This window comes from Odocoileus virginianus, chromosome 23, assembly GCF_023699985.2.
Source record: "Odocoileus virginianus isolate 20LAN1187 ecotype Illinois chromosome 23, Ovbor_1.2, whole genome shotgun sequence".
In the NCBI taxonomy this organism is placed as follows: domain Eukaryota; kingdom Metazoa; phylum Chordata; class Mammalia; order Artiodactyla; family Cervidae; genus Odocoileus; species Odocoileus virginianus.
In genome coordinates this window covers 46,443,407-46,455,786 of record NC_069696.1, presented here as the reverse complement: position 1 = coordinate 46,455,786, position 12,380 = coordinate 46,443,407, and the positions used below count along the sequence as shown (strand labels likewise).

Genomic DNA, 12,380 nt, shown 5'->3' with positions numbered 1-12,380 from the left:
TGGAGTTTAAAGACCTGGGCTGAAGCCTCCGCATTGGTATCTGTCAGATTCATGACCTTGGGAACATGATGTGGTCTCTCTGGCTTCACTTCCTCCATCTATAAAATGAGCGGTGATGTCTACTTCATACAGTTGTTGTGAAGATTCATGAGAGAATGTTCTGGAAACTCCTCTCCAGCTGTGTTATGTTTTATCAATGGGTGAACTAAGGCTGGAACCCAAGCCTTTTGTCGCCCAGACAGAGGTTTGCATCTCGAGGCGACTTTTGGTTCTCATTGTCACCACCATCTGCTAAGAGCCCGTTCTGCTGCAGTGAGCTCAGAGCCATGGTAGACACAGAACAGTTTCTGTGCTTCCTCTAGCATACCTTTTATAGATGGGTCTTGAAGGGGTGGATCTTCCCAGATAGGTTTGATGGTCACTGTGTTCTTTCTGGGCAAGTAAATGAATCTGTATACTCTGTGGGTGGAAGAGAAAGAGCGTGGGTGTCAGAACCCCTGGGTTCAAGCCCAGCTCTGCCGCCTCCCTTAACCTTTCTGACTTGTTTCCTCCGTCACAAAAGGGGAAAACTTCAGCCTCCAAGCAGGGCTGTGATGAGGATTAAGTGAGGTTGCGTTCATCCATCTCTGAGAGGAACCTGGCACATGGAAAGCACTCCATGCACACCTTGCACACACAAACCCCTCCCAGACGATCCGCAGAGCACATCCTCTGCTGAAACCCAGGTTCTGACAGCGACCACAGCACTGGCCAGCTTACACATTTTGTACTGTCCTCTGAGAAAACTTGAGCAGAACACTTTAAACATTTTCTTTCTTCCGTAGTCGAGAAGATAAAATAGAAAAATGAAACTGGAACATCAGAATAATAGAAGTTGCATTAAAACTTGTGTCTAGGATGTCAGTGGAACTAATCATCAGTGTTAGGGGTCTGTGTGTCACTAAAAAAATCTGCTTGACTCCCCCCCCAAAAGAAAACTATCCTCAGCTGGGAAGTTGTTTTTGTCATTGTTGAGTCACTGAGTCCTGTCTGACCCCTTTGCAGCCCCATGGACAGTAACCTACCGGGCTCCTCCGTCCATGGGATTTCCCAGCAAGAATACTGGAGTGGGTTGCCATTTCCTTCTCCAAGGGATCTTCCCAACCCAGGGATTGAACCCACATCTCCTGCATGGCAGGTGGATTCTTTAGCCACCAGGGGATCCTCAACAGGGATGAAGCCTACATTAAAGGCTGGCTGAGTGACTTTGAAAAAATATGGGGCCATCAGTAATTTAGTTCACCCAGAAGAGGGATTTATTTGGTCTGTGCCTTCTCAATGTGGCAATCAGTCTATGCAGAATATTCCAAATCATGCTGCATGAGCCACTGAAGATGACCCATGCTTTGTCTCTCCTGTCAATAGCCTTAAGGGTGTTAGTAAACCCATTTCACAGATGAGGAAACTGAGGCTCAAAGATGTTAAGTAACCTTTATCATGTCATCATCAATTATTTGTTTTCAGGCTCATTTCCAGCAACATGATGGTAAAAGAGCAAGGTATCTGTTGTTATTATCTTTATAGCCCTCTCGCCTAGCACAGTTTCTAGATTTCAGTAGGTACTTCGAAAATAATTGCTTCAACAATGAGGCACTGTCCCAGGTGCTGGAATACAAGGAGAAGAAATAAGGTGGGATCCAGATTCTAGGAGAGCTTCCAGCTAGCAGAGGGGGAAACACCTGATGAGGCCATTCTGGTAGGAACGGTTGTGGTAGAGGTATCAACAGGATGCTTCTGTGGGGAAAATGTTGGGAGGTCAGGTAAGGCTGCCCAGAGCAGGTCACACCTGAGATATGAGAATGGTCCTGGCAGGACACCCACCTGAGAAGAACAGAACAGTCTAGAAAAAAAAGCAAGTTGTTGCTAGAATTTTGCATGAACAGCAGGAAGGAGACATAAGCAAGATTCCCCTCTTTGAAGTTTTGCATGCCTGCTAAGCACTTAAACTATATCCCATAGATCAGAAGTCTCCAACCTATCTGGCACCAGGGACCAGTTTCATGGAAGACAACTTTTCCATGCACTGGGGTGGTTTCAGGATGATTCAAGCACACTACATTTATTGTGCACTTTATTTCCATTATTATGACATCAGCTCCACCTCAGATCATCAGGCATTTAGACTCTGGAGGTTGGGGACCCCTGCTGCAGACAAAAGGAGCCCCTGAGAGAATTAAGCACAGAGATACCAGATTGCCCTTTAGGACAGACCACCCAGGGCTTCTGTGAAAGACCGACTTAACGGGAGGAAAACTCAGGTCAGAAAGACCAATTAGGGAGTCGTTGCAGCAATCCAAGCAAGGGATTTGTTCAGAAATGGTTTTTCAGCAAGCACTGAAGATATATATCTTTGTGCCCTGGGACTGATTTAGAAACATACCTGGATTAGCAAGGGTCTAATTGTTCTTTGGGATTGTTCTACACATGAGTCATACCTGTGGTATGCTTGCTCACAGCACCCTTGCATCTCTCCTCTCTGAATTGTCCTTCCCCATCTCCTGTTTCTCACTTATCCCCAAGATCCTGGTGAATGTCACTTTCCTAAGCACCTTGCCAATTTCAGCCAGCTGCCAACCAGTCTTTGCTAGGGAGCAGTGGTTTGCTAAAGCCAGGGATTATTGAGTCCTGAGAGCCAATGATCAAATTCTCAGGAACTTGCTGGCTGGTTAGTGTCACGGTAGTTTGAGATTGGCCAAGGTGGGAGTGTGAACCATGGAAATTGTCAAAGGCTGCAAATCAGAGCTATTTTTTCCCCTGGAGATTTGGATGTTTAACACCTACCAAGACATAACTGCTAGTACATCTTTAATTTCATTTCTCTTTTGCGAACCTGAACTATTATATAAAATTCTGTGACTTTCCTTGATTATGTATTTCTGTTTATTTTACAGCTATTCATTAAATACATACTATGGACCAAGGCTTGCGCTGGATCTTGGGTTTTGGAGAATGAATAAATACACACATTGCCCTTGTCCTCACTTTTTTCTCAAATCAGAAGGGGAAGTAGATCTTAATCAAATAACCGCTCAGATGAGGATAAAATTACAACTGGAACTGGTGCTGCAGAAAAGAGCCATGAGCTACACGGCGCACTCAGGGGGATGTGATGTACCAAGGGAGGGGAGGGGATGGAAAACCAAGGAAGCTTCCCCTGGGAAGGGATGGTTGAGCAGAGATCTCGGAAAGGAAGAGGAGGGGAAGAATCTTCCGAGCAGGTCCACTGCTCTGCCTCTTTACTTGAGGCCAGCTTCAGCAGGTTATTCTGATTCTGTGCTTCTGCAGTAGGGACCGAGACCCACATTTATAGCAAGTCCTAATGGTTCTGATGTACATGGGCTTTTGCTCATGTTGTTATTCAGTTGCTAAGTCATGTCCGACTCTGCAACCCCATGGGACTGCAGCATGCCAGGCCTCTCTGTCCCTCACTATCTCCCTGAGTTTGCTATTGATCATGCTTGGAAAAAATATTGAAAACAAAGAGTATACAAAGAAATCTAGTGTAGCCAGCCAGGCTCCTCTGTCCATGGAATTCTCCAGGCAAGAAATTTGGAGGGGGGTGCCATTCACTTCTCCAGGGGATCTCCCCAACCCAGAGATCAAACCCAAGTCTCCTGCACTGCAGGCAGATTTTTTACCATCTGAGCCACCACGGAAGCAGTGTTGACATATGCACACATAGTTTATTACATATCCATTTCTTATGGACTGCTTCATGTTAGCCAGAATGTTAGGAAGGCTCGCCTGTATTCACCCCACTATTCTGGCCTTGTCTCTACCCCGCTCTGAGCATCACCTTCCCCTTCTGCAGAGTGAGAGGTTTGAACTGTATGATCTCAACATCCAGTGACTTTGGGACCCTGAAAATATGTTTTCACCCTCTCTGTAGATGCACTTGTCGGAAAGGTTACGTAGGCGATGGCTCAACCTGTTATGGAAACATCATGGAGCGACTCAAAGAATTAAACACCGAACCCAGGGGAAAATGGCAAGGAAGGCTGACCTCCTTCATCTCGCTCCTGGGTATGCAGGCATGGGTGCACATTTCCACAGAAAAGGCAGCCCTCTGGTGGGCAAGGACATCTGAGACACACAATCACTCAGATAGGGGTACAGGATAGGCAAGCCTCATATCTAGCAGGAACAGCCCTTTCTAGGAAGGGCAAGTGGAAGGAAGTGGACAGGCAGATGTCCCAAGGAGACAGGAGTTAGTGCCAAGAGATCCAGTAGTGCAACAGCTGAGGCAAAGGTCCTGGGGTCACCTCTGAGTAATAGGTCTGTAACAGCAGTGAGATAGGCAGCTACAGACGTCAGGATGGATACCATCCTCTTTCCCTTGACCTTATGGGTCCTCCAGATGGGAAACAACATTGCCAGGTAATACTGGCAGGCGGTATTCATGCTCTTTAGTGGAGGTGCTGTTTGAGTGTGGGGCATAGTCTTGATGGCATGTGACCGACCGTCTCACTCATCACTGGGTGTTTAGCATCCTTTCCCACGCCTGACCACTAGCAATCTAGAGTGACACATTTTCCACCAGGCCCTGGACAAGGTGACAGCCAAAAACACCCTCCTGCATGTCCAAAGGCCCCCGAGAGGTCATCACCCCTCCCTCCCATAAGAATGAAATAGAGCCGATTACAGGATTAGACAAGATTTTCAATGAGACACAAACTTTGCTGATCAACAGAAAATGGGCTTGAGCAATCAACCAAACCCATAAATATCAGTCTCTAGAACTAACCAGTCAGCAAGCACGATTTCCCAGAAAGAGCACAGACAGAGAAGAAATTGTTCTGAGTGGATCAGTGCTGTGTTCTCAAGGCAAATAACATGCATCCTACACAAACAGTTTGCTCTTTGCAAGACACCCCATGGGCAGTCAGCCCTCACTGGTGGGCCTCTGGGATCTCCCTCCTTCCTCTCTGTGCTTTTAAAATGTCAGTGGGAGCAGACAAAGGGGACAGTGTCCTTTGCAGGCTGTACAGACCCTCAGGCATTTCTCTGGACAAAGCCCAGTCACCCTTCACCTGCCTGGTCTACAAGGTGCTAGGACACGTGGCCCCCTGTGTGAGAGCCCCGAGCCCAGCCTGCTGTCCCAGCTCCCCAGGAACGTGGAAACAGGACCAGCTATGAAATTCGTAGAGCCCCATGCAATTGAAAAGACAGGGGTTCTTTGTTCAAAAAGTACTGCGCATGTCACAATGGCAGCCGCAAAGCGTTAAACCAAGCGCAAGGCTCTTCCGAGCTTTTCCATCTCCTGGATGAAGACAGAGCTACATCTTTACTCACTAAGATGCTGACAGCTTGGAAAGTCAGGCACAGGGGCAGGAGGTGGCCAATGATCTTCTCACATGACCCTCACAGAGCTCATCCTGGGGTATCTTTGAGCCAAGACTGTGGTTGCAGGGAAAATCACACAGTTGTGAGGAAGATTTCACATTCTTAGCATTTCACTTCCTCGAGGGCCTGCATAATACCAGTTAGAACAGAGAAACTCGGGAGTCAGAGGGTGTAAGTGGACCACGAGGGTCATTGCCTGATTTTATTCCTCATGTGCCACTGACCCATTTGCCGTTTTCTTTCTTTGTGTATTTCAACTCCTAAGACAAAGCCTATGCCTGGCCACTGAGCAACCTGGGACCATTTACTGTGCTGTTGCCAACAGACAAGGGATTAAAAGAATTCAATGTAAGTATTTAAAATAACTTTATTTTATAAATAGGAGCTAAGGCCCCCCCCCCAAAAAAAAAAATCTTAGTAGACAGTATCCTCTTTATCTAAAGTGGGAAACCCCCATTAAAATTACATCTATTGATGACGGGGATGGCGATTTCTTTTATAAGCTTTTTGCAAAATATGACACCCTTAGGGAATGTATACAGATTAGGAGTGCACAGCTCAGTTAACCGTCACAATGCGAATGTCCCTGTATCTAGCAAGATCATTTCCAGCTCCCTACAGGACCCCCCAGTGCCCCCTTCTAGTCATTACCCCTCAAGGGTAATCCCTAGGGGTTCTCAACTGCTGTCACATGCTAAATAAGATTTGCGTAATGCAAAACTGCTCACTCACCACGGGAAGAATTAAACTTCCGTACCAGCTAGGTATTTGTTTCTTTAAAATCACCATAAATGGCAACAAGGACAGAGGAAACTAGAAGTGTAGTCGTCAATGTGAGCAGCTACTATCTCAGATAATGGCCCCCAGTGGGAATGAAACCCATAGTACCCAGTGGAGGCATCCCATTGTAATAGGATCAGGGCCATAGTTAGACATGGTTTAATGTAGATAGTGGACATACTGATTTATATGGAAATGGTTTATCTTAATCCAAGATATTTTGTGATTGTAACGTGTGCTGAAGTAAATCAACACCCAGAGAGTTTCAGACTCTTTCCTCCTAATATGCCACTGCCATTCATCTGCCCAAGATGAACATGTCATTAATCTTTGGAGATGCACTCATATCTCCCCTGTGGGGTAGGAGAGCTAGTGGATGTTGAAGATGTCTGGGCTAGACACTTTGTGGTGTGATCGCCTGTTTCATATAGAAATTGAATTTATTCAGGATTAAGAAAGGTCTCTGTTGAGTGATCTTTGATTATATAATATTGACAAAATGTCCATTTGGTCCAGTGGATTTAAAAATTCTTAATTTTTCTATTCAAAAGCTCCATTTGTCCTCCTGTTTTTTTACACAACTTCATATTTCATTCCCAACTGATTCCTGGGCTCAAGATGACTGATTCCTTGACTCTTGACACCCACCTTGGTCCTTCTGGCCTGCTAGAAGTTTCCCTGGTTGGCCCACTGGTTCCCTGCTAGAGCATGCCCCAGAGTTTGAGAGCGTACCATGTATCACCTCCCGCTCTCCAAATTTCTGCCCTCTTTACAACCTGGCCCAGGGGAGTTTAACTCTGGGAAAGTCATCTGTACCTGAAAGAGCCCAGACTCAAGATGTACACTCACTTTGATGTTCTTGATGCTGAGCGCATCAGCCTGAGTTCCAACCACCATAGAGATGGAAGGAATCGGCTTTCTTTTCTCAGGTAACAGAGTTTTTGCTGGATAACAAAGCTGCTCAGTACTTTGTGAAACTCCATATAATTGCTGGGCAGATGAGCACTGAACAGATGAACAGCACCGACACATTCTACACTTTGACGGGAAAGTCAGGGGAGATCTTCAGTGAAGATAAGGTAAGGATCTCTCTGATCTTCACTCCCGAACCAAAGTGTCCACTGAGTCCGTGGCCACAGCGGGCTCGCTCTTGGTGTCCAGGGGTCGTGAAAGGTTATGAAGAACTTTCCTTGTTCCTCATCTGTCACAGGACTTCCCTACATAGGACAAAAACAAAGAGCCAACACTGGCCAGGGTGAGGTGCGGGGGATGGACTGTTAACAGAAATGGGATTGTAAAGTGATTTTGCCCTGGTCTGAATTAGTTTTCAAGGCAACCATCATTCAACTGCCAGCAGGAAGGAGAAAATTGACAGTAAACCCATTTCCTAGAAGCATCAGCACAAAGCCAGATCAGCACTCATCTTAGAAAAGGAAATGGATTGTTTGTTTTAGATGGTGAAGTATCCACCCTCTCCAGTTCAACAGTCCATCTCTCATAATGCCATTAATTCTGTTTTGTTTGTTTTTTAAATAATTTTTTGTGACTTTACTGAGCTGAAGGGCACATGGTCAATCAACAGAGAGTGGTGGTGGGGGGTGGGGTTGGGGGGTGGTTATGACCTGTCTGAGACCAGACCTATCTGGTTGCATTTCACCAAATATCAGTAGTTGATAGATCAGTGAGCACTTACTACATGCAAGATACTGGGGTAAATCTCTATTTGTGATATTTAAGGCTCACAACAACCCTGTGAATGTTTTTCCAGTGGGAAACCTGAGAGGTCACTTGGTAAGGGCCAAAGGCAGGATTTAAACTCAGGTCTGTCTGATCCTAAAACCTGAATCATTGTAACTTTTTTTTTTTTTTTGGCTGCCCTGGGTTTTTGTTGCAGTGTGTGGGATCTTTTCCGTGATACACAGATCTGCCGTCATTGAGATGTGCAGGTTTAGTTGCCCTGCGACATATGGGATCTTAGTTCCCCAACCAGAGATCAGACTTGCATCCTTTGCATTAGAAGGCTGATTCTTAACCACTGGATCACCAGGGAAGTCCCCCAAAGCCTGAATCCTTAACCAGTATGTTGTATAGTGTGTATGAGGATGGATGGATGGATGGATGGATGGATGGATGGATGGATGGGTGAGTGAATGTATGTATGGATGAAGACGTGGTTTCCTTTCTCACAAGGACGTGTATTGATTCATTCACCTATTCATTCAGCACATATTTTTTATTGTGTGCCTCTTCTGTCCAAAACACTAAAGTAGGTAAGTAATGAGTTTACAATAAATTGAAGAGTTTTGGGTCCCTTTGTAGCTTGCTGTCTTTTGGGGGAAGACTATACAGTAATTTCTTATTCCCATTTAGCAGTCATTGATATTTTGAAGTGATTTTGTATATTATCTCATTTGAGCCCAAGGAAAGACCTGTGAATTCAATGGGGCAGGAACCATCATCCACATTTTAGGTTAGGGAACTTATCCAAGATCATATAGCCAATAAATGACAGAACCCAAGGATTTAAGACTTCTTCTAATCCAGTGTTTGATTTTCAAGGACACACATTAATTTAGTTTTATTTTTCCTTGGTGTTTTAGGACAGTCAGCTAAAGCTTAAACTCTATGGAGGCAAAAAGAAGGTAAAAATTATACAAGGGAACATACTTGCTTCCAACGGGCTCTTGCACATCCTCGACAGAGCCATGGACAAGGTGGCGCCCACGTTTGAGAGCAATACTGAGGTGAGAACTTCAGGTAAAAGTGAGGTCAAGTCAAATCCATCTTCCCCTGTTCCTTAGAGAGTCATGTTCAGGAAGAAAATGCAAGTCAGCACCGTGTGCTTGTATCTCTGATTTTAGTAGAATTCTGACACCTCTGCGGAGAAAGAGAAAGGCATGCAGTAGGTGTAGGAAAGAGGTTGATTTTGTAATCTTTTTCATAGACACACCTGAGAACTCAGACCAGTTGTCACAAAAATTTATCCCTTGTGTGTTGTGGAGGAAGGCATATCCTCCCTGTGATAAAATTCATTCCCTCTGATCTATTTGATGATGGCCAAAGACTATTTTGGGGCTTCCCAGGTGGTGCTAGTGGCCAAGAACCCACCTGCCAAATGCAGGAGACTTAAGAGATGTAGGTTTGATCCCTGAGTTGGGGAGGTCCCCTGGAGGAAGGCATGGCAACCCTCTTCTGTATTCTTGCCTGGAGAATCCCATGGACAAAGGAGCCTGGCGGGCTACAGTCCACAGGGCTGCAAAGAGTCAGACATGACTGAAGTGACTTAGCATGCAAAGACTTTCAGAACATGCAGGTCTGAACTACTGTTTAAATGAACACAGAACACACATGTATAATGTGTTGTGGTTAGCCAGAGCCTTTTATAGATGTCCACTTTCCTCTTTATTTCCCCTTAGCTTTCCATCTGAAAAGTGAAAGTGTTAGTCACTCAGTAGTGTCCGACTCTTTAACCCCATGGACTGTGGTCCTCCAGGCTCCTCTGTCCATGGAATTCTCCAGGCAAGAATACTGGAGTGGATTGCCATTCCCTTCTTCAGGGGATCTTCCAGACCCAGGGATCAAACCCAGGTCTCCTGCATTGCAGGCAGATTCTTTACCATCTGAGCCACTGGGGAAGTCCGTGGAAGTCCAAACTTCCATGAGATCCTGTCATCAGTCTTTTCATGTTAGAGTAGCTGTTTCCTAAACCACCTCCCTTTTTTGTACTGAACTTTAAGCAAAATGTCTCTTTTTAGCAAACCATAATGACCATGCTACAACCAAGATACAGCAAGTTCACATCTTTGTTAGAGGTATGTACTTTTCATGAACTCCTAGAAAGTTTTTTTATGTCTAGTCCTTGGTACAATAAAATTAGCAGGGGGTATCAATTATAAATACTTTCTGGAGAGTTCATATATCTATCTGAGATAGGTTACAGATACAAATTTTCATTTCTTAAACACAGAAAACCAATGTGGGACATGCCTTAAATGGAGATGGGACTGGTGGACCATACACTGTTTTTGTTCCAAGTGATGAAGCATTGAATAACATGAAGGATGGCACTCTTGATTATCTCCTTTCTTCAGAGGTATTGTATCCTGTGTATTCTAATGGTGTCATGACAGCATCACTGCTTCAGTCTGTACCTACACAGGCTTTTTCTAAATTAAGGACAGCAAATAAGTAGCACATGTACCACTTAACATTTCTGCAACCAAGGCAGACATCATTAATCAATCACAGGGCTCTGTAACTAAGCCTAGATGTGGCTACAATCTCCCCAGTGGAGTTCCATGTCACTGTAAAACCAGTCAATGTCCTTTCTCTCCTAAGATTTCTCAATAGCAAAATCATAAATTTTAAGTTCCCTACAACTCTAAAACCATCTGAAAAATGAAGCCTTGCATGGCATTCTGGGTAAAGTCTAGGTTAAATGTAAAAGGAATGTTATTTTTAGGGGCTCCCAACTCTCGTTTCTATGGCTTTCACTTCTCTCCACAATAACCCTCTCCTTATACATCATAAACCTTCAATTCTCTCATGTCCTCCTCAAGAAAGGAGATTTGTTTTACTCTTTCAGTCTAGGGTAAAAATAATGGACACCACTGAAAGTGTTTCCTCTTTCAGGAATAACAGCCTTAAACGGGAAAGAAAAGTAAAAGTTCCTCAGTCATGTCCGACTCTTTGCAACCCCATGGACTATACAGTCCGTGCAATTCTCAAGACCAGAATATTGGAGTGGGTAGCCCTCTCCAGCGGATCTTCCCAACCTAGGAATCAAATCCAGGTCTCCCGCATTGCAGGCAGATTCTTTACCAGCTGAGCCACAAGGGAAGCCCAAGAATACTGGAGTGGGTAGCCTTTCCCTTCTCCAGGGGATCTTCCCGACCCAGGAATCAAACCAGGGTCTCCTGCATTGCAAGCGGATTCTTTACCAACTGAGCTATCAGGGAAGCCCAACTGAAAAGGTTAGCTAATTATGGAATTTTTTATTAGAATGCCAAATAGTGAAATTATAGGAAAGGCCACAAGCTTTTTCCCAGTGCCCTGAAGTTCTGCCACCATCTTGGAAATGGGGCAAAACTACTTGTGACCTCGCGTAGATCAGTGTTGATTACCCGGGGGAGTCTGAGTCTCTTAGAGTAGTGATCCTCAAACTTTAGCGTGCTTAAGAATTACCCAGGGAGGGCTTCTCTGGTCGCTCAGTGGTAAATAACCCTGCCAGTGAGGGAGACACAAGTTCAACCCTGATCCAGAAGCTCCCACGTGCCGCAGACAACTAAGCCCCCGTGTCACGACTGTTAAGCCTACGCTCTAGGGCCAGGGAGCCACAAGAGAAGCCACTACAGTGAGAAGCCCGCACATCACAACTAGAGAGGGGCCCCACTTGCCCCAGGAAATGCCTGTGCAGCGACAAAGAGCCAGCACAGCCAAAAATAGGTAAAGAAGCTTTTTTTAAATAAGAGAATTACCCAGGAAGCTTGTTAAATAGGCAGATTACACAAGCTCACCCCAATAATTCTGATTTCATGGCATTGAAAATAGACATTTTGGTAAGTACCAGCTTTCTAACTCAGATATCAAGTCACACTGTTTTGGGCACTTGAAACTTGTTGCCTGAATGATGCAGAGGGTCACATGGATATATCCCTTTCTAGAATACTTTCAGGTACCTACAAGGATATTCCGCATCCAGAATGCATGCATGCTTAGTCACTTCAGTCATATCTGACTCTTTGCAACCCTGTGGACTGTAGTCCCCCAGACCCCTCTGTCCATGGGATTCTCCAGGCAAGAATATTGCAGTGGGTTACCATTTCTTCCTCCAGGGATCTTTACAACCCAGGGATGGAATCCGTGTCTCTGCCTCCTGCATTGGCAGGCACGTTCTTGACCACTAGCGCCACCTGAGAAACCCTGCATTCAGAATACTTTTCATTAAAAAAAAAAAAAAAAAGTTATCAAGGAAATAAGTCAGAAGGTAACCTCTTACATTACAAGCAGATGTTAAACATATTTAGAGATTTGTTACAGGTTCTCATTGAAAAAGTCATATTTCCCGGTGCCTTTAAAATACGATGCTATTTTAAAAATATGATTCACACTCAGGTTTCCTGAAACCTAGCTATTATAGGAAAACTCTTATTCTTCTCTTTAGAACTCATACTCATATTTAATTTTAAAAGCCAAAGAAGTAATAATTTCTCCCCTGG

General features: G+C 44.7%; 1 protein-coding gene across 1 annotated transcript in view; it reads left to right on the top strand.

Annotated features, from left to right (window-relative positions):
* Positions 1-12,380, top strand: part of STAB2 (stabilin 2) — a 164,778-nt gene that overhangs the window by 37,741 nt on the left and 114,657 nt on the right. The window contains exons 10-15 of the mRNA XM_070454036.1: positions 3,929-4,062; positions 5,648-5,730; positions 7,092-7,241; positions 8,763-8,906; positions 9,918-9,974; positions 10,130-10,255. Of these exons, the coding sequence (XP_070310137.1) occupies positions 3,929-4,062; positions 5,648-5,730; positions 7,092-7,241; positions 8,763-8,906; positions 9,918-9,974; positions 10,130-10,255 (694 nt within the window). The remainder of the gene's footprint in view (positions 1-3,928; positions 4,063-5,647; positions 5,731-7,091; positions 7,242-8,762; positions 8,907-9,917; positions 9,975-10,129; positions 10,256-12,380) is intronic.